General features: G+C 41.8%; 1 protein-coding gene across 1 annotated transcript in view; it reads left to right on the top strand.

Moving 5' to 3' along the window:
• Nucleotides 1-8,749: 8,749 nt before the first annotated feature.
• The window catches only part of mthfd1l (methylenetetrahydrofolate dehydrogenase (NADP+ dependent) 1 like), a 58,907-nt gene continuing 39,994 nt past the window's right edge, over nucleotides 8,750-27,662 (top strand). Inside the window, exons 1-17 of the mRNA XM_010882148.4 lie at nucleotides 8,750-9,300; nucleotides 10,128-10,212; nucleotides 10,531-10,581; nucleotides 10,698-10,751; nucleotides 11,119-11,243; nucleotides 11,887-11,987; nucleotides 12,508-12,644; nucleotides 15,001-15,112; nucleotides 15,218-15,380; nucleotides 15,587-15,760; nucleotides 18,004-18,140; nucleotides 20,384-20,430; nucleotides 21,061-21,168; nucleotides 21,410-21,484; nucleotides 23,400-23,502; nucleotides 25,716-25,792; nucleotides 27,021-27,161. Of these exons, the coding sequence (XP_010880450.2) occupies nucleotides 8,759-9,300; nucleotides 10,128-10,212; nucleotides 10,531-10,581; nucleotides 10,698-10,751; nucleotides 11,119-11,243; nucleotides 11,887-11,987; nucleotides 12,508-12,644; nucleotides 15,001-15,112; nucleotides 15,218-15,380; nucleotides 15,587-15,760; nucleotides 18,004-18,140; nucleotides 20,384-20,430; nucleotides 21,061-21,168; nucleotides 21,410-21,484; nucleotides 23,400-23,502; nucleotides 25,716-25,792; nucleotides 27,021-27,161 (2,232 nt within the window). The 5' untranslated portion in view covers nucleotides 8,750-8,758. The remainder of the gene's footprint in view (nucleotides 9,301-10,127; nucleotides 10,213-10,530; nucleotides 10,582-10,697; nucleotides 10,752-11,118; nucleotides 11,244-11,886; nucleotides 11,988-12,507; nucleotides 12,645-15,000; nucleotides 15,113-15,217; nucleotides 15,381-15,586; nucleotides 15,761-18,003; nucleotides 18,141-20,383; nucleotides 20,431-21,060; nucleotides 21,169-21,409; nucleotides 21,485-23,399; nucleotides 23,503-25,715; nucleotides 25,793-27,020; nucleotides 27,162-27,662) is intronic.

Here is a 27,662-nt window from a genome sequence, read left to right as displayed (position 1 = left end):
TGGGTTTGTTTTTGAAGCTGCGGTTGCTTGTTTGTCTCGCTAAAGTTGGCAACGCTGCTTTTTATCTCCCCACGCACGTGCTTCACTCAGAGTTGACTGAACTAATTGTTAACACCTGTTCTGAAACTTTCAACTCTGAGTTTGACAGCTCAGAGTCAGTCAACATAGAGTTATTGTGGTTTAAACTCAGGTTATGTTGACTCTGCTTTCTGAAATACCCTCATTATGTATGACTCTGAATACGAGCAGGAAGAACATTTATCGGGGGATAGAGCCTTACTTCTAACCAGCTTCTAAGAAGCTTGACAGCAGCTAAAGGGGGTCGAAGGTGAACACGTTAATCCCCAACCCTTGTCCAGAATATCTGGAGGCAATGTGTACGTTGTGTATTATAACGTAGCAGTCGGAAGTATTACTTACAATCTGTCTTGTCTCCATGAGTTGAACTGGGTAACTTGTCCTCTTCTAAGTTAACATGGGTCACAATCCTCTGTATTAAAATGTTTCTGGCGACAAAAAGAAATTCTCGTTGGCGAAGTTGCTCCATTGATTCTCCCACAATATGACTCGGGAGAGGCAGGAGCAAACGAGCAGGCAGAAGTCGACATCTATACAAAGGAAATCCAGAAGTTCAAAGTATATTTATCAAATGCATCGAATAACACAGCTTCATCCTGCAGAATGAAATTATTGATATGGCACAGGACAAGGTAGTAAGAATTAAGAAAAAAGCTAAATAAAGCAAAAACAGAGGAAAGAATATAGCAAAACAGCCTAAGCATAATAGTGTAAACTAGCAGCAATTAAAAAAAGGGTAGGATGGGGAATATGAACAATCTGGGTAGAAGTATTAAATATTATAGATATAGCAGTTATAGGAATATTAAACATAACTATGTAAAGTAGCAGGCAAAATCCAAGTGCTTAAGTCAAAAAGGCTCAGACGAAAGTAGAAACTAGGATAAGCTAAATCGTAAACATGGAAGGCATGCTAGGATCAGAACGTTAGAAAGCTATCACAGACCCTTGAACAGGCTTAGTATTTCGCCGATTGGGAGCTGGGAGGAGTGCTGCCATAGATATAAAGCATAGATGGGCCATCTTATCTGGGACCAGTTCGGAAAAGTCAAGCCACTTAACACTAGTCATGGTGGTATTTTGTGCAGCAGTAATTTGGTCCAGAAAAGTTATGAACGATACAAAGGAGGTGGGAAACATTGTTCACGCTTCAGCAATAGTGTAGAAATGTATGATAGCATACTTAACTGTACATACCATGTTTTTAATCAATGAACAAGAAAGCTAATACAGCCTGACCTTAGCTGTTGAGCTACGTAACTTTACAGTATCTGAATTCTATACTTTATTTTTATTTTAAAGTCTCAGCTAGTTTGCAACAGCATATTGCACACAACATATGTGAAATAATGCTTTTTCGTCGAAGTAATGCGTTTTAGTCGACATCAGTCTTACCCATTCTGCAACAAGACAAAGACTTATCCGGTTGGGCATCCAGACATAATCTTTCGAGATTTCAAACCACTAGACACCTACTTTGGTATTGTTAAGGCTACGGTGTGTCCACCGAAAGGCCTTTATCACCCCGTTTTACTTCAATACAAATCTAATCAAACTGACTCTTACTAAGAGGTACGTAGTGTGGCTTGTCATACGTCACTGTGACAACTTTGTTCTTTTTCCCTGCAATATGTACAGTTCTCAACAGCAGGACATGACTGTCACCAACACGTTGATAATCAATTATACCTGTGTAGATGTATAGGGGGTTAAACCCTGCCAGAATATCTGTGGAGAATGGGCCGTACCATGGGGGGTACCCCTGATTTTTGAGTCATGTAGTTCAAATGCGTTTTTAGCCAATGGAAAGGTCTTCCACGTATGCAAGTATTGGAATTCTATCAAAGATACTTCCCAATCACCTTCCAAATCTGTACCTTGGGCAAATCTTGTGGTATAGTTCGAATTGTTTGGATAGACATGTCTCAATGAGTTACTGGGCAGCATTATGTAGAAGCCACCATCACCCATGCTGATTGCAGTCAATATAAATGACGTGATCCTGAGTTTTATCCAATTTCTAGGTCAAGGACTTATTCCGATGGTATCCAGCTGTTGAATTTCTCAGGCCAATCAAGCCATTTCACAAGACTCATTTTCTTCCCATTCTGTACTTTCTCATCCAGACCTGCTTCCACTTTAAAAGGTTTTATCCTTAGCCACAATTATTTTCAGAAATTCCTGTTCATAAAAGGTCCCAACTATCACATCACCATCATAATCTTTTATTCTATATACAGGAGGTACCCACGGAATGCATTCTGTTATTGTAAAATATTCATCTGTATACCCTTTTTCATAGCCTTTTGTAAACGCTCCTCTCAACTCTGAAAGTCTCACAGTATCCCCAACCCGGAACTTCTCATTATTGTTGTACCATACAGGTTTTTGAGAACTAGTCTAACATTTTCTTCACAAACATCAGCAGGCTTCATCTTAATAGACCGATGGTAGCTATGGTTGTAATTATTAACTAAATCTTAACCTCAACATGGCAGCTGTGAGAAACCTCCACATTCGTGATTTAATTGTTTTATTAAATATCTCAATGATCATTGCTTTGACATCATGTCCTGTAGCAAAATGTTTTATGTTGTACATAAAAAACTCCTTCCCCTTGTCTGTTTGGACTTTTTGTAGTGTTCTTCCTTCATTTAATATGTCTTCAAATGCTCGCTTTACCTCGACAGTGCTTTTATTTCTCACCACATGATTCCATGCGTATTTGCTTAATACATCTATGCATGTTAACATACATTTTATGTTATCGTTTTCCACACTATAAGCACTCATGTCAACCAAATCCAGCTGAAATTGTGAATTTATATCATGAACAATAACTCTATTTCTTTGAAAATGTATAGCTACAGGCCTGCGTAGCGTGTATGTATCCTGGGCAAGTAGCCAGTAATCTGCCTTGCCATTTTTGAGGATCTCCGCAGTTTTCTCCAAGTAGGCTCTTTTCAATCCTTCTCTAACCACATAAGCACCAGGGTTTGCCGGGTCATAGTAAATACTTTTCATAACCTGTTCTGACATCATAGAGCATTCGGCAATAATGAGAAGTAATACATGTTTAACCTCGTTTTATTTGAGTTTTCGAAATTACACGTCACCCAAGAAATTCAGAAAAGTTACACAAACATTCAGATTTCTGCTGATTAGAAAATCTGTAAACAATTTAGAAAAACATTCTACATCCACAGCATCATTATTCAACAATTTTATCACACAAACATCTGTTACATACGTAAACACACATAACAGGTGCCCAATTTTTGTCTTTGTAATCAGCATTTGAAAATGTTTATAAATTAAGTCATTTAGAGCCGTTGATTCAACACTGTTTGACAACAATTGCAGCCAATCATAAGATGTGTTCCTGACCGTTTCCATATGATTGTTTAGATTATTAAAACGCTTTATACCGACATGGTCTCAGTTTCTAAAAGGTCTACAAATATCAATACCGCTCTTGATAGCTTGGTGCGTCAACTGTTTAATCGCTAAACCCACAAAAGTTTTGTTAAGATTCATGTAAACATGAGAACTGAAGTTACCCATCCTTAGACAGCAGACTCTTTGATTTTGTCGCACCAAGACGCTACTGCGTTGCATACAGCTTCCTCATTAAATGTGTCCATGTATTCATCCCTGTTCTCACTCATTCTCTGTGTGATGTTTGGTTCCAACTTGAGCTCATGCAGAAAGTTCTCAGCGGCCACATGAACATCAGTCATCGATGCATGAAACCCCAATGCGTTCAAAGCCTTGACCAACACGTTTCAGTCACAGTGTTAAAACTGTCTCCACGACGTCATCATAATGGGTTTCAAAAAAATAATCAGGTGGATCGAGACAAGAATGTCTTATCTGGGTCGGGTGGTCCACTTCACATCCGATGCATGCTTTGTGGAGAATAGCCGCAACAATGTTTTCCAGAATCATACCCAATGTTGCTTTGATGATCTTTAAAACTTGGCGGTCTGTCTGTTTTTATGCTGTGTTAAGGACTGTGTTAGCTTAATGCAGGGCTTCAGGGTCTTGCGTCAGTCAAACCGTCTGCAGTTGCAGTCACAATCTAACCCAATCTAATAGAGTCTTGCTGTTTCATTCCTTCGACAACTTTAAACAGTACATCTACCGTATTATGTGTCCCCTGTTTTGTCATTATGTGTCCCTGTTTTGAAAAACTTTCTGAAAGGTGTTCCATAAACGGGCATTAAAAACCATTTGATCAGTCACACCGGTCTAAAACTCTTTGCCTTGGGGTAATTCATAAAATGCAAACTCTGATATCTCTGGGTTGAAAATGTAGCCACCGACCCGACCATCGTCCAACTTCCATTCCTGTGCCAACATATCATGGTGTAGTAAATACACAGACCACGCCAATTAGCCCATGAAACATGAAAGGTTAACACCCGGTTGTAGGACATCTGTTGTATCACTTGTTGGAACATAAAATACCGGGGGCTTATAGCATTGCTGAACCCTGGTGCCCTTTTGTTAAACACCAAACATCTTGCCGCTGATAAAGCACTTATATATTGCCTGGGAATATAACATTCCGGAACCCTAAGAGCCCCATTGTTAAACATCAAACATATCGCACCTGTTATAACACTCGTCCAGGTTGCTAATCAGTCGTTGTAAAACATCAAACATGGACACATCAATGCAATCATAAATTACAAGGTCTCCGCACATGCATACGTCATTCCGGAAGTCCCGCCCTAACACAGGTCATACAGGAAGTCCATACGTCACACCGGAAGTCCCACCCAGCAAACTGGATGTCCCGCCCACCTGTCAAATCAATCTGGATCCCCGCCCACCAGGGTCATATATCACCAAAGTGACACATTATACCCTACATTTACTACTTACCAGTACCCCTCCTCCATCTTCCTGGCACCTGACTCGAAGTGCTGCCTGCCCTGTGTCCATTATTGATAGCCACAGGCCCATACATCTGGTCCATCAAGAGTCACTCTCATTTCATCTGTCCATAAAACCTTTGAAAAATCTGTCTTCAGGTATTTCTTTACTCAATCTATAACCTTGTACTTCTGGACACTCCAGGTAGGTTGCAGTTCTGGAATATGGTGGCACAGTAGCTTCATGTTTAATTCTCTCAAATCTTTTGCAGTTAATTTGTGTATTTTCTTTTCCATACATTTTTTGCACCCCAGTTGACTATTTGCAAGTGTCCAGTGGTCACGCCGCAATTTTTTAGCTATTTCAGAGTGTTGCATCCGTCTGAAAGGCTTTTTACAGTTTTGGACTTTCCAATGTCAGTTAAATCTCTTTTTTGCCCCATTTTACCTGAGGTCATGAAGCTCGGAAAAGGGTGGCTTGCCCACTTCAGGTTGGTGGAGAGTGCCTGCCTCAAGTGGAGGAGTTTAAGTATCTAGGGGTCTTGTTCACGAGTGAGGGAAGGATGGAACGGGAGATTGACAGACGGATCGGTGCAGCTTCTGCAGTAATGCAGTCGATGTATCGGTCTGTCGTGGTGAAGAAAGAGCTGAGCCGCAAGGCGAAGCTCTCGATTTACCAGTCAATCTACGTTCCTACTCTCACCTATGGTCATGAGCTTTGGGTCCCGGATACAGGCGGCCGAAATGAGCTTTCTCCGCAGGGTGGCCGGGCGATCCCTTAGAGATAGGGTGAGAAGCTCGGTCACCCGGGAGGAGCTCAGAGTAGAGCCGCTGCTCCTCCACATCGAGAGGGGTCAGCTGAGGTGGCTTGGGCATCTTTTTCGGATGCCTCCGGAACGCCTTCCTGGGAAGGTGTTCCGGTCCCGTCCCACCGGGAGGAGACCCCGGGGAAGACCTAGGACACGCTGGAGGGACTATGTCTCCCGGCTGGCCTGGGAACGCCTCGGTGTCCCCCCGGAAGAGCTGGAGGAAGTGTCTGGGGAGAGGGAAGTCTGGGCATCCCTGCTTAGACTGCTGCCCCCGCGACCCGGCCCCGGATAAGCGGAAGAAGATGGTATGGTATGGTCATGAAGCTGCCTAATAATCATGTACATCTTGATATAAGGTGTTATTCACTGTTGCTACACCCTCCCTCATTTCACAAATGCATATCACCTGAAAATGATTCAATCCAATGGGCATTCAAGTTTATATGGTTTGGAGTTGGAAAGTGTGCATAGAAATAATAATACGATCAGAATACTCCTAATAATTGTGCACGGATGTGCAATTTCCAAAAGACCAATTTACGAGATTTTCAGCTCTAAAAAATTCGCATGAGTTACGCTTCACGCCAACCATGGTAAAGGTAGTTTTACATTCGATATTTGACAGATATTCAGACATCCAAAGTTCAATAACTCGCAAACAATTTAGGCTACAGTCTTCGGGTTAGTCTCGTTATGAAAGAAAAAGTTTGGACCACACTGCACAGGTCTCGTTTTCTCGATTCCGACAGGAGTTTCCAAATGGTAGGAGACCTTTATGGCAATATTGTAGTCCGTCTGCACATAACCAACGTCGCAAGGGAACGTCAACCAATTGCATCCTCAACATTTTCAAATCTCAACAACTTTGACAACATCACCAAAAAACGTCAAACCAATGTAAAACTGAAGAAAGGGTAATGGGCTGCTTTTTATAGACTGTTAAACTTTTTTATGGATAATATAGACATGGATATATTAGCTATGAACACATTAAAACATCATGTATAGTTTAGAATTTCAATAGCTCCCTGAACACACGACCTAGACACTTCAAAGCACTGTTTTAATCTTCAGAGGGATGGCTCACACATTGTACAGCCTTTGGTTTCCCAGTTAAGCACATACACAATTATAGAGAGGTATTTAAAAATTCAGTATTTCAATAGCTTTCTCAACATGAGAACGAGAGACATCATATTGATGTGATATTATTCCCTACATCGAGAAGCATGTTGCACACCCATTAGTTTCCCCAAAATATGATCCTGATTTTTTTTAAATACACATATATGACTAATCGTGCGTAAATTCAATAGCTCTCTGATCACATGACCTAGATGCTTCAAAGTACTCTTATAATCCTCAGAGGGATGGCTCACACATTGCACCGCCTTTGGTTTCCCAGTTAAGCATCTACAATTTCTTTGGGAAGCATTTGAAAATGTCAAATTTCAATAGCTTTCTCAACATGAGACTGAGACACATCATTTTCATGCTACATTATTCCCTACATAGGGCAGTGTGTTGCACACCCTTATATACACCCAAATATTAATCAGATCTTTTGATTATTATATGTGATTAAATGTAGATACACTTTTAGCATTTCTTTGAGCTTTGTTAGGATTATTATAGCAAATGCAGCATCCCTTTCATCCGCCTACTTCGTTTCTAAGATTCTCCAAGCCTGCTTTTCATCCAAAAAAATAAAATAAATATAGAACATTTCTTTCTCACTATTTATAACAAAATTACATTGCTGCATTGTTTGAAAGTCTTAATGTGTTTATTTAAGTTTTAGTTAAGTTTTAATTTAAGTTAGATTAAGAACTCTAGGTCATTTGAGCTATTGAATTTAGCTACTGAGCTTTTTTGACAAATAAATTCATAAAAAAATGTGAATCCAATTATGAAACATTCAAAGTCGGTGCAATGTGTGAGCCATCCCTCTGAAGATTATAAAAGTGATTTGAAACCTCTATGTCATGTAATTAGGGAGCTATTCTTCTCTCTCTCTTTAGGGCTTATATATTTTTTCATATTTTGATGCTCAGTTTGTACTGTTTTATGTTTATTAACATTGTAAACGTGGATTGCCTTCTCTGTTTGTACATTTTGGCAACAAAAAAAAACATAGCGTGTTGAGGTTAAAGTTCACGCTCACCTAGATGACATCACGGCCGCATAACAGAAGCTATGTGTGGTGGCTATAGGAAATAGTTGGCTGTACAGATGGGAAGTTCGACGCTTTCTACTGAGTTGGATCTTGTCGAGTCGTTCAGTAAAAAGTTTGATTCATTTCGTTCATTTGAGCCACTAATGCCTTACAACCGTTCAATTGAACGATAAAACTGAACGAGTCAGTCGTTCACGAGTCTTTTTAGTTAGGCAAAGTCTCAGTGTATGATTCTGTGTTTATCATTACAATCAAAAATCAACTACTACATTATTTGAGACCTACCATGTATCCAATTATCTGTTACAAACATGTCTTTATTGTGTTTTTGTCTTGGTCCATTTTTCTTTGCGAATGTAAAACTAACAGTGTATTCCGTGGTTGGGTAGAACTCAGCTGCCAGTCTTTCAAATTAACTAAACAACCCTTCACCTAAACGATAAAACTGACCAAGTCAGTCGTTCACCGAGTCTTTTTACTTAGGCAAAGGCAGCGGCTCCTTGCTTGTTTTCATCTTTTTTTTCATGGCATCAGTAATCAACTCACTATATTAATTATTATAGTATGTGTTCAATTATCAGTTATAAACATGTCTTTATGATGTTCCTGCCTTGATCTATTTTTCTCTGCGAATGCACATAGAAGTTGATTGGAAAATTGAGCTGGAGGACTGGGTATGAAGCAATTGATCATGCTGTAGTAATCCGCTGCAAAACGTTCGAATGAATGCCTTCAGGAATACCTCTAAGTGACTTGTAGAAAAATATGAATGTTGGACTAACTATCCCTTTAACATCATACCATCCCTATTTTAAATGTTTCAGGTATATGTTTCTAGGCAATTATCATATAGGGAATTACATAAGAAAGGTCTAACTTACATTTGTCTTGCAGTTAGTTCGGAAATACAGATTGTCTTGCAGTTAGTTAGGAAAATACAAGTTCCTCCCTTTTATTTTAGATGTATATTATTGATTGTCACGTGGGTACCTACCCCCACACTCTGGTTCGTCGCTCTACCACGCGCTGCTACTCGGTTTCACCATCACATCCCTCATCTCGGTGGTTCTGAAGCAGCGCCAACTCAACAAACAAACCGCTTTTTAACCAAAATTATGAGGCTTTCTACACTTCGCCATGCCTGCCGCAATTTACCGAGCCTATCCGTACCACAACCCCGTATTGGAGTCAGGGTGTTCGGTTTGGCGGATAACTCTGTACCGGTGTGTTCTACCAGCAACAGCCTGTTGCTTCTCCAGGCTGCTAGTTCCAGTAGCGGCACAAGCCCAGCGGAAACAGCGCTAAAGTTTGGAAAGCAACCAAAGAAAACTGGACCGGGCTATGAAAATACTATCAGGTAAATTGTATATAATTTCAAAGTATAGCAGGCCTGAGTAGTTTTTTTCTTTTTCTTTATCAGGCATTCGTAACATTAATGAACAGCCAGTCCCTAATTTCCCGGATAGGTATTGTAGCTTAGCTAGCTAAGTAGCTACCTTGTTTAGTCGGCTTATTTTCGAGAGAGTGAACGACTCTTTGTTTTAGTTTTGTACATACAATTTGCCAACTTACAGAATTCTTTGTAATTTTGATGGCGAGTTGAAGTCACGTGTGACCGGCATCTTAAGAAGGGCGGCTACAACTACAGCGCAGCTGATGTAACACCGCATTTCTTACGCCCACACCTCTAGCACGTATGTCAGTCTAACAAGTGTAATTCCCCTATATTGTAACTGGTAAATACTAATTGCCTAATGTAGGTAAGTTTTACAATCCTGTATATTGACTTCCGCGCCACTTCCTGTATTAGGCTATTTGGCAAAGATTATAGATCCCCACTGTGAGTGTTGTTCGATATTAATAATGTTATTTTAGAAACTATTTTAATTTGTTGTTTTCTGGTTTCTGTTGTTCAATTCCTGTTTGAAACGTTTAGTCTATTAATAAAACATCTAGATTTTACATACACTTTATATGCTTATAAACATGTAATCTTTCTACAGTTCAGGCATAATGCTAGAGCTCCGCTACCATTTTCTTGAATAGTATAAATATTTTCAGTTTATTTGTTTTAGGGTGCTTACCTGATAGTTCGATAGATAGGGCTACATTTGAAAAGATGTTGTCTTTGCAGACAGCTTTGATACTATAGGTGTGCTTCGTTGACTCAGGTTTCTTTGACAGGGAGAATGTTCAAAGGACCAAAGAGGAGATGGAGGCTTTGCAGAGAAGCCACCCTTCACTTATACCCACGCTAGCCATAATACAGGTGGGTAATGTAGATGGCCTATTGGTTAGTGTTGGGCAAGTAATCAGAAGGTTGCAGGTTTGAAAGAATAAATGTCCATGTTCTCTTTGGCTTTATGTAACCCTAATTGCTTCTGTATGTCACCCTGGATGATGCTAAATGACAAAAATGTAAAGGTGATTCAGGTGAATATGCACTTGTACAGTACTGTTTGTGCTAACAACATGCTTGGCTTTATCATGGGCTGGGCTGGTCATTGATTGTAGGTTTCTTTAGCAATTTTTGAATGATAAAACCTTTGGTTTGTGTTACGTACGGCTTTGTTTTCTTGTCTCAAAGGCAGGTGAGGATGACCGTTTACTGGAGATCAACAAAAAGATGTCTGGAAAGGTAAATTATAAGGTTCCGTCCACATTGATGTTTGGGGAAAATGGCGTTATGTTGCCCTTTCTGTAGACTAAGGTTAGGGCTTGATGTTTAATTTCCCTGAATACCTGTTTCTACAGGTTGGCCTGAATCTTACTCAGATCTGCTTGCCCAGAGAATGCACTGAAGATGAAGTGAGTCAAAACCTCTGATACCCTGTAGTACACACATTCCTACCAAAATACCTCAACACTCCCAGTCATTGGACAACAAATATGTCACCTTCTTTCACACGTCCTTGCATGTAGAAGCATATCCGCCCATCGTGTTATTAATTACCTGTCTAAGTCCAGCCACATAGTTTCTTCCCCGATTCGTTGTTCAACTTGACTCTACCCTTCGGGTTTTGCCGGACCAGGGTGTCACCTTCTGTGACCTCAGTGGTTGACCTTTAACGCCGTGAGGCTGTTGGTTTAGTTCCACGGTCTTGTTAGGTCAAAACGTTATTATTGAACTGAAGAAATGTCGCTCCCGGCACCCTCCACCTTTCCTTGTGTTTAGATTATAGAGGAGGTGTTGAAGCTGAACCAGGACCCCAGGGTTCATGGGGTGTACCTCCACCTCCCCCCTGTCTTCCTCACCGGCCGGGTGCTCAACACAGTCAACCCAGAGAAGGACATCGATGGGTAATTCCTTCTTAACATACAATGCTTTGGTGTAGTATGGACAGCTTAACTGCTGTGTTTGATGCACTGTTGACCAGGTTCAGAAACTTTACTATTCATTTCTGTTCAAGCCTGACCGTTTCTGTGCTGATCTTTGTATGTCTCCGGCCCTGTGGAGTTTAAATGGATTTGCTGCCATGCTCCCTTGAATTTGGTCCAAAGCAGAATGTGCTGCAGGACATTAACAGCACATGAGACAAAACTGCTGGTTATTCTAGGGCCACTATATGTTAGTCACAGAGTGGAAATAAGAGGGAAATGATGTTGGTCCAGTGGGAATATAGAGAAATTGTTTGATAATACAGTTAGTCAAAATCGCACATTACTTTTATAGTATTTTACATAATTCTGTCCAATTTTGGAAGTACACAACAATTAGATTTTGGTCAAATGCTTTTCAGTTGGGAAGAATTTAGCAGCTATTTGAGGCAAAACAGAATTGACCACATCTGTCTAGCATGACAAAAAGGCAAAAGTCAAGTCAAATCTGTGCTGTAATCATCCCTAGTTATAATTAACTGTATTACTATTCTGCGTCCACCTTGCCAGCTTACTGCTTTTGCAAGGTTCCCTAACTTGTGCGCTTGTGTCCTGACTAATGTAGCATGTCTGACTTAAATGTGGGGAGGCTGGCGCGAGGAGATGTAAGCCAGAGCTTCACACCCCCCACTGCCAACGCGGTCATGCAGCTGCTGGCCAGAAATGGTGAGCTGGGTTCTGGGGTTTACGGTCAAAGTTGAGCTGAATACGGACCAGGGTGTCACACTATTAATAAGACTGTGCTGGAGTCATTCCGAGCATATTCGCAATGGAGACCAGTTGAACTTACGACAGTGTAGACAGTTGTTCATGTTTCTAATAGTGGTGGTAGTCTTATTTTTATTATTATTATTATTATTATTATTATTAATGAATTAATTCTTACATTTTTTAATTTTTTAATATTAACTCTGGGCCATAACATTTTTTAACAAATGTTGGCAAAGACTTGAAAAAGAGTTGCATCTTAAAAAAAAACCTTGATTTGTCATTTTTTAATTATTGTTTTGAGAACTATCCAGTGGAAAATGTTGTTGATATTATTATCACCAGTGTACATTATTCCAGTGTAATATTCCTTAATAGAAATGTTTACCTATTGATAACATATATTCTAGAAATGGTATAATATGATGTAATACTTTGATATTGGTAACTGTATTCGTTTTCAACTTTGTTTCCATAGATGCCCCTTTGGATGGGAAGACAGTGGTGGTAGTTGGGGGTGAAGGACCCCTTGGGATAGCCCTGCAATGCCTGCTACAAAGAGGTGGTATGTTTGTCCACAACTGCCACAGAAACTCTGAAGGTTTAGAAAAGCAGGTATGTACACTGGCTTTCACATTTTATTCTAATGAAAATAAATAATTCAGACATGGGAAAGGGACACAAAATAACCTACTGACAAAAATGTAAAACATCTAAGAAAAAGAAACCAGGCAAACCTAGTTCAGCCGGCCCGCATTAGAAAGTGCTGCCCTCTCGAGATTCAAACCCAGGTTGCCCACATGAAATGCTGTTTTGTAAACCACTAAAACACAGAGCTTTACATTTGATGGGTGCCTCTTGTGTCTATCCTGAACATATCCTATTTTGCCACTGGTCATTTTATCAGTTAATTGGCCATTCGTGAATGACATTGATACAGTTAAACTGACTAAAGTTTCTTACTAAGTTTACCTCCACCACATAGCGTTTGCCACTGGCCGTTTTAACAGCGTATTAGTCAGTAATAAGCATTCCCGGTATCTACTAACTTACTGGAATAGTCATAAGATTTGAGCAATTGCTAGTGAGCCTGCCAAAGCTATTTCATGGCATAAGAATTTTTTTTTTCTTTTGTGGCAAAACAACATACTTTTTTCGTTGGTTCGTGAATGACATTTACATATAACTTTCAAGGCGGCGATAACTAACTTTTTCATCAAGTGAAAAGACGAGAGAATCGTGGAATCTACCAGAATTCATTAATGTCATTGCTCTCACTATTAGCAAAAACTAAAACCGTACCCACCCTCTTCCCAAAGACTAATGAAGTGGGTGTAGGTCAAAGCATAAGGCTTTGTAGGAGCCAGTGTCTAAAGTTAAATGAGCAGTATGAATGTATACAAAACTATTCTCCCTATTCTTGTTGTTGTTGACAAACAACACCTTGTACTGACAAGATTTACACAAGTTTCAAAACAGAGTCAGGGTAAGCCTAAATAAAAGAACAGAGACCATATGTGTTATGGGAATTATTTATCTCAATAAGGAGTAGGGCCACCCTTGCCTTCCTGAACTGTGTGTAGTAGGATATTTCACCATTCAAGAAGCCTCACGTTCTTTGAGGGATAAAAAAGGTGGAAATCTACCTTGCATTTCGTGTTCCGAACATCCCATAAAGGTTCAACAAAGCTCCAATCTGGTGATTGGGGAGGCCTTTTATATATTACTGTACATATACCATATGATCTCTATCTATACCATATTTCTGTGAAATGATCCTTTGCTCATCTTGAATGAATGAATGATGTATGCGGCTCTGGTAGTCCATGTTTGAGATTGGTCATATGGTGCAAACACCACCCTTTTTATGTGAACGCGCTCATTGCTAGTTTGGGAAAACCTAGGTTGATTTGACAAATTGATAGCCATTGTTGTGATACAGCTTATGTGGGACTGCGGTCGTTAGGCTTAGTGAAGCCACCTAACGAAAATAAATCCTGGGCATGTTGAACTTGCTTCCTAGTATAGGCCTCTGGTCACTAAGTATCCATCGAGGTTATTCACCTGCAATTTAGACACCAACTGTTTGGCCTCTTTGGAAATCTGTTAGTTGCCACTTGTTGCTCAAATGCCAAAGTGCTTATTGTATTGTATAGCTGACATGTACTGCTAATTGTCAATCAAACCTAATGTGATCCCAGCACCTGAGTTTGTCATTCTGAATTAGCTACTTCAAATTAATAGTCCTTTTACATGTGGTCTTTCCATTATTTTGTCCATCCTTTTTCGACAGATATGTTTGCCTGATGTTAGGCTTGTTTAAAAAATAATAATAAAATAAAAGCTCTAGCATTTTGGAGACTACGTACAATTTTCCCAAATTCCAATGTGCAAATCTGCTAAATGACTAAATTGTAAAAAAAGAGAAGTTATTGACCCTCTTTTGACCACTTGGTGGCAGTGTGGCTCTTATTAAGGCAGAGCTTCTGAAACGTATACTGCTGCTATGCTGTTATCAGATTGAGGGTTTTCGGTTGCAGTGCTCAACTTTGCTAGTCATGTGACCAAGCGAAGCCTGTGCAGGAACAGTTATCTCCCCAAATCAAACGGTGATCTCTGTCATATGGTCAACGAAGCATAATGGCACATTGTTTGTAAAACAAAACATCTCTTGTGTAAATTTTTCTTGAATTTTCCAAGTAGTTTTCATTGGGAAGGCTGTAAAGGTGTGTTCAAGAAAAATAATCGTACTCATTAATCTATAAGATTTTTACGGCAAGCTTTCTTTTGGCCGTAACCAGGCATCTGGCATAAGTCCGGAAAGCAGGCCGTTCCTAATTGAATTCAGTCAAATCCAAACCAGTCCACCCAGAGCATTTATCAAATCCACTTAGTGACCTTATGCTTCCACTATACGCTGAGATTAAGTCACGCCTGTTTTCATCTGTTTTTCTGGTCTGCCGTTCCCTAGGTGATGCGAGCGGATGCTGTGGTCCTGCTGGGGGCGGAGCGTATGGATATCCCTCCCACCTGGCTAAGACCTGGTGCTTCAGTTATCCACTGTGGCTCTGCTTTCCTGACAGGTACGACCAGCCAGGTCTTCATGTCAAACAATTGCATATGTATGTTTATAAATGAGTTATGCAGACGGTCTCGTTCTACTTGAGTTTTGATAACGTGTGTCTCAGATGAATGTGAAGTGGATGCGTCGTCATCCGGAGTGGGAGCCCTCACAGCCGTCCTTAGAATGCAGAACGTGGTGCAGAGCAGCAGTCGCTGGGCCCAGCAGCAACAGTACCGGCCCTGGATACTCCGCAGCCTCAAGCTGCAGCCCCTCTCGCCCGTACCCCGGTAAGAACCGCAGCCCCCGGCCTCCCCCGGTCGGCTCAGAACTATCAGCACCTCTTCATACGAAACGCAAAGCTGCCATTCTTGGAGTGATTCAGTGAAGCAACGTCTTCTCTTACCACGATGGTCTCACCATGGCACAGTGTTAAAGGTGCTCTTTAAAATTGCTTCATATTGTGTGTGGGAAACCCGTCTGCCCGTCCCTCCAGCGACATAGAAATCTCCCGCGCCCAGACCCCGAAGGCCATTGACCAGCTGGCCCAGGAGATAGGCCTGTTGCAGGAGGAGACCGAGGCCTACGGCAGGACCAAGGCCAAGGTCCGCCTTTCCCTCCTGGATCGCCTCAGAGAACAGCCTGATGGAAAATACGTGTTGGTGGCTGGGTGAGTTTCAGTCGGCAATTTGAGCACTGATTTGAATTTCCACTCATAATGTTGCGCCGATCGACAAAACTGCAATTTGTTTTAGGGCGACGACCTGGGAACTAGGTTGGTTGTTACGTCTTCAGATTCTTGTTCTTCGAGAGAGAGTTGCCCGGAGCTTGTTTTTTTTTTTTTTAAGAATTCAAGAGACGGTGGGACGGTGATGGAGTGTGTGTCTTTTTTCTCAGACATCCAGAGTGGTCAGGAGGCCGCAGGGCCCTGTCTCTTATCTGTCAAGGCTCCTGGCGGCCGACTCTTTGAAGGGTGTGTGAATGTTGCTGTTCTGACAGGCCAGGCCTCACTGCCTCCTTTCATGTGTCTGGCTGGGGAATGCTCTGCCCGCCCACCCTCTGGCAGACTGGCAGACGCACCTGTCAATCACCCACGCACGCTTGAGCTGTACACTCCAAATATATCTTCAGCGCACACACACACACACACAAGTTCACTTACACACTCACTCGCGCAGTCTCACACACTCAGACATTCACACAGCCATCTCCTTAAGTAGCCTTCTTTGTTCCCTGTGGGTCCTCTGGAGGCAAAGCAAGGGGCCTCCCTCAATTATAGTTAGAAAAGGCATGCCTTTGAGCCCTGCTGCCAGGAGAGCATGTCCACCCGGGAGAGAGGAAGAGGGTGGGATAGAACATAACCAGATGAGCTTGATTCCCATCCAGGCCTTCTTGTTCTTCTCCTATTGGCATCTCTGTGGCTTTCTCTTCTTATCACAACGCTGGGTTAAAAGATATCACAACATTTGCTAATGTGAGTTTTTACACCACATTTTACTGAATCGGGCTTCATATTTTATATACTGTTTGTTCTGCTCTTTTATTCCCAGTTTACACAAATGGCAGACTGACTAGTAATTTATCAGGTTTCCTTGGTGACAAGGTTGTACCAATAGCCTACACCTTTACATTTTATTCATTTAGAAAACACTTATCAGTAGAGCAACTTACAGTAGTCAGTGCATACATGTTCATACTTTCTTCATAATGCCCCCCCCCCACAGTGGGAATTGAACCCACAACCTTGTTATTGTGGGACCTCAGAATCATACAGACGTCCTGTATGCAGTATTTCTGTCCACTCCACCGTGCTAGGCTGATGCTTGTTTCCAACTGGGTATACATGCTTTCTTCCTCACATTTATCGTAAGATATTCACCAGAATGTGAGAATTTTAGCTTTAGTCGAGCTAGAGAAATTGTCAATACACGTACCTAGTTAAGGATCTATGAAATCATAATCTCTTATTGTTCTGATGAAGATACAGTTGTGCTCAAAAGTTTGCATAACCTTGGAGAATTGGTAATATATGTACCATTTGTAAAGAACTTGAGTGAGCAGGCAAAATGTCTTTTATTTCCTATGGGATTCACATTCAAGTGCAGGTCATAACAGAATGGCACCATCATAAAACAAAATGTGGCAAAGAAAAAAAATGACCTGACCCCTGTTCAAAAGTCTGCGTCCCCTTACTTCTTAATACTATGTATTGCCCCCTTTGTAATAGTTGTCTATGAGGCCCCGAATTCTTGCTGGTGGTAAAGCTGCCCATTTGTCTTTACAAAATGCCTCCAGGTCATGCAAACTCTTTGGACATCTTGCATGAACTGCACGTTTGAGATCTCCCCAGAGTGGCTCGATGATATTAAGGTCAGGAGACTGTGATGGCCACTCCAGAACCTTTACCTTTTTCTGCTGTAACCACTGGAGGGTCAACTTGGCCTTGTGCTTAGGGTCATTGTTGTGCTGGAAAGTCCAAGTGCGTACCATGCACAGCTTTCGTGCAGAAGAATGCAAATTGTCTGGCAATATTTTCTGATAACATACTGCATTCATCTTTTTGATCACGTCAATACACATTAAAATTGCAAACCAGTCCTAGTTACTGGTCCAGAAACCTTTTTGCCATTTAAGTTACGTTGCTTTGAAATTTTCCACAGCTGAACTAGAAAAATATTTCTTGATGACCTAACGATCTACCAGTGGACTAAATGGGGTCAGCCCTACTAAGCACAAATGTCTCTGTGCCTGTGTTTCAACTCAGGCAACCCAATCCAGTCATTTTAACCAATTGTTGGCAACAGATCTGATTATTTAAGAGCTTCTACTGTCATAATGATATCGTAATCACACTGCCTGTTTAAATGCAGCCTGTTAGTGTGTGTTAATGGTGGCTTCTGTTCTCTCGTCTAGTATCACTCCAACTCCCCTGGGAGAGGGAAAAAGCACGGTGACCATCGGCCTGGTCCAGGCTCTCACCGCTCACCTCAAGCTCAACTCCTTTGCCTGCCTCAGACAGCCGTCTCAGGGACCGACCTTCGGGGTCAAAGGTCAGATGGGGCCGATATGTCTATTTTAGAGAGGGCCTGTTTATGACTATATATTTATTTTAGAGAGGGCGTATCTAAATCTGTCTATACTATTCATATATCTATCTTACTGCTTTGTGTGCAGTACCTACTTTCTACAACCCCTCTACTAATCTTTTCATACAGAAAGCATGCGTGCCGTGCACTTATTTACGTTGAAACAAAAAGGGATGCCAACATGTTTTCTTTAGCCTATTATTTTCTGTATAAAGCGCACCATTCATTTCATAGCTTGGTGTGTATACATACCCAAGTATTAACCGCTCCCATATACAGTATCTCACAAAAGTGAGTACACCCCTTACATTTTTGCAAATATTTGATTATCTTTTCATGTGACAACACTGAAGAAATGACACTTTGATACAATGTAAGTGAGTGTACAGCTTGTATAACAGTGTAAATTTGCTATCCCCTCAAAATAATTCAACACACAGCCATTAATGTCCAAACCGCTGGCAACAAAAGAGAGTACACCCCTAAGTGAAAATGTCCAAATTGGGCCCAATTAGCCATTTTCCCTCCCTGGTGTCATGTGACTCGTTAGTGTTACAAGGTCTCAGGTGTGAATTGGGGGCAGGTGTGTTAAATTTGGTGTTATCGCTCTCACACTCCCTCATACTGGTCACTGGAAATTCAACATAGCACCTCATGGCAAAAAGAACTCTGAGGATCTGAAAAAAATAATTGTTGCTCTACATTAAGATGGCTTAGGCTGTAAGAAGATTGCCAAGACCCTGAAATTGAGCTACAGCACAGTGGCCAAGACCATACAGTGGTTTAACAGGACAGGTTCCACTCAGAACAGGCCTTGCCATGGTCGACCAAATAAGTTGAGCTCAGCATGTGCTCAGCGTCATATCCAGAGGTTGTCTATGGGAAATAGACGTATGATGCTGCCAGCATTGCTGCAGAGGTTGAAGGGGTGGGGGATCAGCCTGTCAGTGCTCAGACCATATGCCGCACACTGCATCAAATTGGTCTGCATGGCTGTCGTCCCAGAAGGAAGCCTCTTCTAAAGATGATACACAAAGTCCGCAAACAGTTTGCTGAAGACCAGTAGACTAAGGTCATGGATTACTGGAATCATGTCCTGTGGTCTGATGAGACCAAGATAAACTTACTTAGTTCAGATGGTGTCAAGCCTGTGTGGCGGCAACCAGGTGAGGAGTACAAAGACAAGCATGGTGGTGGGAACCAGGTGAGGAGTACAAAGACAAGCATGGTGGTGGGAACCAGGTGAGGAGTACAAAGACAAGCATGGTGGCGGCAACCAGGTGAGGAGTACAAAGACAAGCATGGTGGTGGGAACCAGGTGAGGAGTACAAAGACAAGCATGGTGGTGGGAACCAGGTGAGGAGTACAAAGACAAGCATGGTGGTGGGAACCATGAATGCCAACATGTACTGAAGCAGAGCATGATCCCCTCCCTTCGGAGACTGGGCCGCCGCGCAGTATTCCAACATGATAACCACCCCAAACACACCTCCAAGACGACCACTTCCTTGCTAAAGAAGCTGAGGGTAAAGGTGATGGACTGGCCAAACATGTCTCCAGACCTAATCCCTATTGAGCATCTGTGGGGCATCCTGGAGGAGCGCAAGGTCTCTAACATCCACCAGCTCAAGCGCAAGGTCTCTAACATCCACCAGCTCTGTGATATCTTCATGGAGGAGTGGAAGAGGACTCCAGTGGCAACCTGTGAAGCTCTGGTGAACTCCATACCCAAGAAGGTTAAGGCAGTGCTGGAAAATCATGGTGACCACACAATATAGACACTTTGGGTCCAATTTGGACATTTTCACTTAGGGGTGTACTTTTGTTGCCAGCTATTTTGACATTAATGGCTGTGTTGTTATTTTGAGGGGACAGCAAATCTGCAGGAGGAAACAGTTTATAAATGTAAACTTGTGTATTAGCCGCAACCATTTATTAACCCCTGTGGTTGAAAATGGGAAATTTTAAGCCGTGGTTTACAAATGGGAAATTACACGGCACAAACAGTATGAGGAAATTCATACCGTGGCCCATATGTGTGAACCTGAATGGTTTTATAGTGTTCATACATGAGTGGAATCAGAAGGTATTGTATTTTGTGTGAATTTGCCTTTGTTCAGTGTAATGGCAGGCGCAGTCCACAATTCAGCAGCTATTTCCCTCTAGTCTGTTCTCTCTCTCACTGCATGTTATCTGTGCTCCCTTAGGGGGCGCCGCGGGAGGAGGATATGCCCAGGTCATCCCTATGGAGGAGGTAAGGCAAACACAAAAGTAGTTCTCTCAGCTGGACGTGTGGCTTTAAAAGGGCCTAAAAAGAAACACATGTTAACACAGGCCCAGACACACCACGGTACTGTACTGTAGCGTTCTCTGTGGCTAAAGCATCTGTGAGGAGAAAAAGAGTGAGTGAGGGTGGAAGGGTAATGGAAGAGGGAGGCGGCAGACTTCAAAGACACACACTTCAGACGGGGCGCTACAGCCTCCCTGCTTTCAACACAAATACCAGAGCCTTTGAACTCACCCTCTTCTCTCTCTTTCTCACCATCCCTCCCACCTTCAGTGGCTGTTAAATGGATCTATAAAATACACTAAGGAGTCAGTTGGCTTGTATGGGCTCTGTGTAATGCGTGTGTCCCAGTTGTGTTCGCAGTATGAGACGGCGTAGAGCTTAATGAAAGATGAGTGATGTCTGACACCCCCGCACAACGTTCTTTGAAACTCGTCTCGATTTCAGTCCCTTTATTTTAGACTTCCTCCCTATACGTTTGGTGGAGTCGGACTTCATGATTTGTGTCCCTGAAGGATTTCTTTTGCCCTCTTTCTCCCTCCCTCTTTCTCCCTCCCTCTGTCTCCCTCCCTCTGTCTCCTCCGCTCTGTTGTGTAGTTCAACCTCCATTTGACAGGTGATATTCACGCCATCAGTGCAGCCAATAACCTGGTGGCGGCGGCCATTGATGCCCGGATGCTGCACGAGGCCACCCAGACTGACAAGGTGACCCCAGTGCTGGTTTTGACCCTGTGCCCTTCCATCTATTTGGCTGTATTCACCTTACCATCTATAGTGCGAGTGTGATATCACAGCGTGTCATGCAAATGACCTTGCTAAGCATTTATTTTATAGGCCTGACATGAGAGAAACCTGAGTTATGTAGCATCACCCATTAAACGCTCAGAATGTATATGATGATAGATGATTTATCGTCAATTGATTTATCCATACTGTCTCTGTCCAGGCTCTCTACAGCAGACTGGTCCCTTCAGTGAATGGAGTCAGGTGCTTCTCTCCCATCCAGGTGGCCAGGTTGCGAGTAAGTCCACCCAAGTCATTCACCAAAGTCCTTCGTACTGCCTGCCACTTCCTCTCCCCAAGGCCTCCACTAGGTGGCCTCGGTGAGCTGGTGTGTTTGTAGTCCAACACCCCCCTTCTCCATAACTAATATCTCCGCAGCCAGATCACCTCAACTGCACTGTATGCTTCTGTATTTAGTTTACAGCTTGGGAGATGTGTAACTGTTTACTGTGCTGGTTTAAAATGAGTGTTGATAGAGTGCCTTAGTGAACAACTTTAATGAGGCGCCTGAAACTTGGGATCTCTCCCGCCCCAACTGCCTCAAAGGATATGACCAAACACAAGGTCTTCATGTGGTCATTCTATTAATCCCTAAAATGGATGAAACCCAGTATTTAAACAAATACCCTCAAATAACATTTTAGAAACTAAACTTTAACCACACAATCATTGTTTGATTTCAAATCCAAACTTTGGAATATAAAGTCAAAAGAAAAATGCTTACTGTTCCATTAGTTATGCAGGGCACTGTATTCCTTGTTAATACCTTCGATCTCTTTCATATTTGCGACATGTCTAACATCATATATACCTTGTTGTCTTGAAACTTGCTGCTCTCTCACCCAGGAAGGGCAGGGTAGAGTGAAGGCAATAAAACATTTCTCTCTCCCCACTAATCTGTTTGATAGTACTTCATAAAGAAATAAGTTAACTGCTTGTAAAAATAACTAAATATATTATGTTGATTGGCAGATGTATCAGTAGTATGCATTTTTCCCACCTCCAATGTTCTTAGAGTTTTATACAGACAATGGGAATGTCACACCTCTCTATGCTACTGTGTGGCTTAGTGGTCTCAGTGGAACGAGTGCAGTTTATGTTGTGATGGATGAACTGCAACCGACATGTCTAACATTGTAAATCACTTGTTGGACTGTGTGTCCTGAAACGCTGCTCTCTCCCTCAGGAAGAGCAGGTTAGACTGAGGGCAACGGAAAATGGCTCTCTTAATTTCTCCTAGTTTAGAAATACATTAACAGTGCCAAAAACAATAATATATTATATACTGACAAACAAGTAGTATAGATATTTTCTCCACTACTACTGTTCTTAGTTGTATACAGACAATTAGTATTTTCGTTTCTGTTCGTCTTACGTCTATTTTTAAGTTCAGCTGTTTTAATAGAAGTGAATATAGTTACCGGGAACTTAAATCATTATGAAATTTGTTTTCATTATAGGTGGGCAGCTGTATAGCTATTAGCTGTTGGTTTGTAATTACAATGTTTGGTACATAAAGTTTTGGATTAGCACAACAACAGTGTGTTGGCCAGTTGTCACAACAGCTGGCATTGCCCCATGAATATCTCCTTTTGAACCCCCCCCCCCCCTTGTTCATCACAATCACTTCTACTTCCCCTTGTTCATCACAATCACTTCTACTTGTGGCCTGGCTGAACAAGGCTTGCCTAGTTTTTCCTTCTTGTTTATTTACTTAAATTATTATTGTTTTAGGAATGGTTCTGTAAGTAAGCTTTTCAGTTAGTCTTCAACCCCTGTGAACAAATCATTGTAAGAGATTAGGCAGCGCCACCAAACCAATTTCCATTGTGAATAGGTCATGCTCCTTGTATAATTAACTGGCCGCCCGATGAGTCATCTTTAAGGATCAGACAGTTGACTACCTTAAAATGGTGATGTCCATTCTAAAATGGCCTTTTGGGTTCTAGAGGCCTGAACTTGTGGTTAGGCTCTGTATTCATTTAACCCCTTAAGATCTTCAGCTTCTCAGGCTTAACAGCCAGTAAGTCCATGCTAGATGAGAAGGAAAACAAGACTTATTACACTTCGTAAGGGGTGACGTTAAGCACTCTGACCACAATCCATGCTTCAAGACAGGATGATTATTAATCTTTCTTTCTCTCCTGCTGTAGCGTTTGGGCATCAATGAGACTGACCCCAGTGCTCTCACGCCCCAGGAGGTCAGCTCCTTTGTCCGCCTTGACCTCGACCCTGCCAAGGTGACCTGGCAAAGAGGTAGGACCCTCCAATCAGTTTGTTATTGGTGTTATCAGGAACCCCCTCCCCCCACACGTTTTCCACCCCCCTGCATGAATTGTTTATTAATCGGAAACTATTGCGCATGTATTCCTTTCTTTGGCTATACTGGCTGTGCCTGGTTAAGACTATTACCTTTGTAAGGTTGCATCAAATATTTTTGCATGTTCAAATGAGCAGCTGGTCAGTAAATACAGGAGGTCTTTAAGTGGAAAACAGATCAGCAGCATGTTCGGGTGGACATGGGCTGGGACGACCAGGTGGGCTGTGGGCAGTGACAGCAGGTGTTCTCAGGCATAAACTGAATCCGCAACACAACCCGGTTGTCAGGTCCAGCTAGATGTCGTCAGGTCAGGTAGTCCTGTAGGTTGTCAGGTAGTCCTGTAGGTTGTCAGGTAGTCCTGTAGGTTGTCAGGTAGTCCTGTAGGTTGTCAGGTAGTCCTGTAGGTTGTCAGGTAGTCCTGTAGGTTGTCAGGTAGTCCTGTAGGTTGTCAGGTACATCTACAGTGGGGGAAACAAGTATTTGATAACCTGCAAAATCGGCAGTGTTTCCCACTTACAAAGTCTGTAATGTTTATCATAGGTATTCTTCAACTGTGTGTGACAGAATCTAAAACAAAAATCCAGAAACTCACATTGTATGATTAAGTAATTAATTTGTATTTTATTGCATGACATAAGTATTTGATATTTTTGAGTCATTTTCTTGTCTGAATAATTGCAAGTATGTTTGCTCAAAGTATGTCTTAATTGTGTTTGCAGAGTGAGTGTGGCCATTTCATTTACAAATACTCATGGTCGAAGTGTGTACTTCATTTAGTATTGGAATGCCTTCTGTCCCTTTAAGGACAGGGGTATCAAACTACTTCCATGGATGGTCTTGTGTCTACTGGCTTTTGGTTTCTCCTTTCATTTGGTTTCAGTTAAGACCTAGACAATCAGGTAAGGGTAGCTCCTAACCTATTAGTGACCTTGATGAATCAGTCAAGTACAAGGTTGGGGTGAACCTGCAGGCACTCAACTGTCACTTGTACTCAAGGGAGTGACCTAAGCTCTGTTGACTAAGCACTGTTCATTAGATGCACAGCATTATTTTGGGGTCTACCATTGCTTTTTCTGGCTTCAACTTTTCACAGGATATAAATTACTTATGGACAAAACATGAAATTCTTGTAACTTTTTATTGCATTAACATTCGTTTTCATTTATTGTAAATATATGTAATGCAAGTAAACCCTCTCCAGATAGATAGCTTTACCATATTTTTTAAGTTGGCCTAAGACTTGCACAGTACTGTTTATACTGTATAAGAAACATTTATAAATTGTCAAATGATTTGATGACCCAGGTTGAATGTTTTTAAATGTTTTAGGCAAATACCTTTGAAAAATACTTTGAATTGCCTGGTGGCTGGTACCCTGGTTGGTTGGGTCCTTTTTTGAATTAATAATTCAGCTTTTCACCAAAGGATGTTTGTCTTTTGTGGTTTCCTGTTGTCTTAAATGGTGGTTAACCTCAGAAAAAATTACTCAATTCTATTATTAGGCATTTAGACCAACTGTGGCGTGTGACAGAATTTCCTCATACCATCTCTCTTGGCACTTAGCAAGTCTGTTTCTTTTCTGATACAATCACTCATGAATGTTTCCTGGTTCATAAGTTCAAAATGGTTGTCCATTCCCCAAGTTTTTTTCAGAACATACCAATTAAATTAAAATGTTTAACCCAGGTGGGTCTTGTTTAAGTCTGTGAGCATGTATTTATGTCTATTTAATTAACCCCTCCTGCTCCTACCTAACCTGCGCCCATATTTACGGTCTGTGAGAAATGTGGTTTTATGAAGGATGTGTATTTTGTTCTTGGCTCATGCTTGTTATGCAGAGGTTTCTTTGTATGTCTGTGTCTGTCTGGCTTAGTTACATGCCCATCATCTGTGAATTTAATAACATTGACAACATCTGTCTGAATTTATTTTACAGTCCGTCAAACCAGGACATTTCAGGGTTGGTTTTTCAGGGTTATATGTGCTTTTAAGGCTGTTTATGAATTAACCTTAAAGTTGGCCTCTATCAGAGGTTTTTGACATCTCCGAATCACCCGGATGTTTTAAAACCAATCATAATAATTGGTTTGTAGTGCATCGAGTGTGAGTGTGTTTTGAGTATATTCATGAATATATTTCTGTCTTGCAGTTGTTGATACCAATGATCGTTTCTTGAGGAAGATAACTGTGGGACAGGCCAACACTGAGAAGGGACACATGCGGGAGGTATGTTGCCTGTCTTAAATGTCACATTATATAATTATGTGCATGACTGCTTGGTGACAATGTCTTAATGTCTTTCCAACAACTAATTTGCACCCATATGTCCATTAATTACGTTTGAGGGTACTGTACATGTTATCAACATGCGTCTGATTAGGGGTTACGTGTCGTTTGAGGGTACTCCGCATACACTGCATGCACAATTATTAGGCCAGTGAGTACACTGATTGTATTATTATTTCTATGCACATTTTCCAACTCCAAACCATATAAACTTGAATGCTCATTGGATTGAATCATTTTCAGGTGATATGTATTTGTGAAATGAGGGAGGGTGTAGCAACAGTGAATAACACCTTATATCAAGATGTACATGATTATTAGGCAGCTTCATGACCTCAGGTAAAATCGGCCAAAAGAGATTCATTAAGGATGAGGTATTTGGACCTTTTTGGGTTGAAGATAGACAGAAACTCAACTCCCATACCTACTGCCAGTTTCTGGGAGGTACTTTCTTCAAGCAGTGGTATAGGAAGAAGTCCCCAGAATTCAAGAAGGCCATGATCTTTATGCGGGACAATGCTCCATCACATGCATCTAAGTACTCCACTGCTTGGCTAGCAAGAATAATGACCTGTCCCCCTTTCCTTACCTAAATCCTATTTAGAACTTGTGGACCCTTCTAAAACGAGATTTACAGTCAGGGAAGACAATACACTTCTTTGAACAAAATTTGGGTGGCTGTGGTTGCTACTTCAGCTTTTGGAAAACTAGGCCTTATCAGTGAAAACCCTCTTCATTCAAAATATATGCATATTGATAATAAATTAAAAGCTGCCCCTGTTCTCTCAATTTGATCTTATGGCCTTTCCTCATCGCTGCAACTCCCGCCATTCACGTGAGGGCCTACGAGGCTGTCTTGGTTGCCCCAGAGAGAGAATCCGACTCATGTGTTAGTGGTTAATGTCAGTCTACCTGCCAGTGCTGTGTTGTACATTAGGGCTCTGTCTGTTTGCTCTTGATCAGTCTGCTGTTCTCTCTTGTGTACATGTCCCAGTCATCTGCGTCATCCTCACTGATTGCATTTGACACATTTTATCTCAGGTTTTGGATTATGTTTATGGCCTTTTTGTTTTTCTTTTGACCCCATTTAACATGTGACCAGTGAGATGCTTTGTTTACGTGTGTTCAGTATGCGTTTCTGCATGTAATATTTGTTTCTAATGCATAGACCCAGTTTGACATAGCGGTCGCCAGTGAGATAATGGCTATCCTGGCCCTGACGGATGGACTGGGAGATATGAAAACCAGACTGGGACGCATGGTGGTGGGCAGCAGCCGCAGTGGGCAGCCTGTCACAGCAGAGGACCTGGTAAGTGTGTGTGTGTGAGGGGTGGTTGGGTCAGCTAATGCTGATGGCTGTCATTGTCACGTCTTTACCTCATCTTTTCCCCTCACAACCTTCCTTACAGTCCTGTGAACTGGTGTTCTGGCTGTGTTTGCCAGCATCTTCGCCTGCCTGTCAGATTACCTCAGTGAACTGTCCCATTAGTTAATTTAGATTTAGTCTCGGACAAGCCACTATGAGGTGTTACGCAGGAGGAGCTCCAACAAGCATGTTGAATGTAGTGTTTTTATTCAGGCTGTTTCCTTAAGAGGTCAAGTGCATGGTGTAGTTTGTGGTTAGCTCCCCCACCAGGTTGTTATGGGTTTAACCCTGTGCTACCCTGTACCAGCATTGGCCTGAGTGTTTATTAATGGAATGTAGCGGGTTGGTTGCCAGAGTGACATTGGAACAGGAGCCCTTAACATGGGTCATATTTGACACACAATGGCTCTTGAGCTCCATAGCAGTCGCCTTCCCCGTGGGGCC

The sequence above is a fragment of the Esox lucius genome, chromosome 18, assembly GCF_011004845.1.
Source record: "Esox lucius isolate fEsoLuc1 chromosome 18, fEsoLuc1.pri, whole genome shotgun sequence".
NCBI lineage: Eukaryota > Metazoa > Chordata > Actinopteri > Esociformes > Esocidae > Esox > Esox lucius.
Note: the sequence above shows the minus strand (reverse complement) of the source record. Positions and strands in the feature narration are given on the sequence as shown.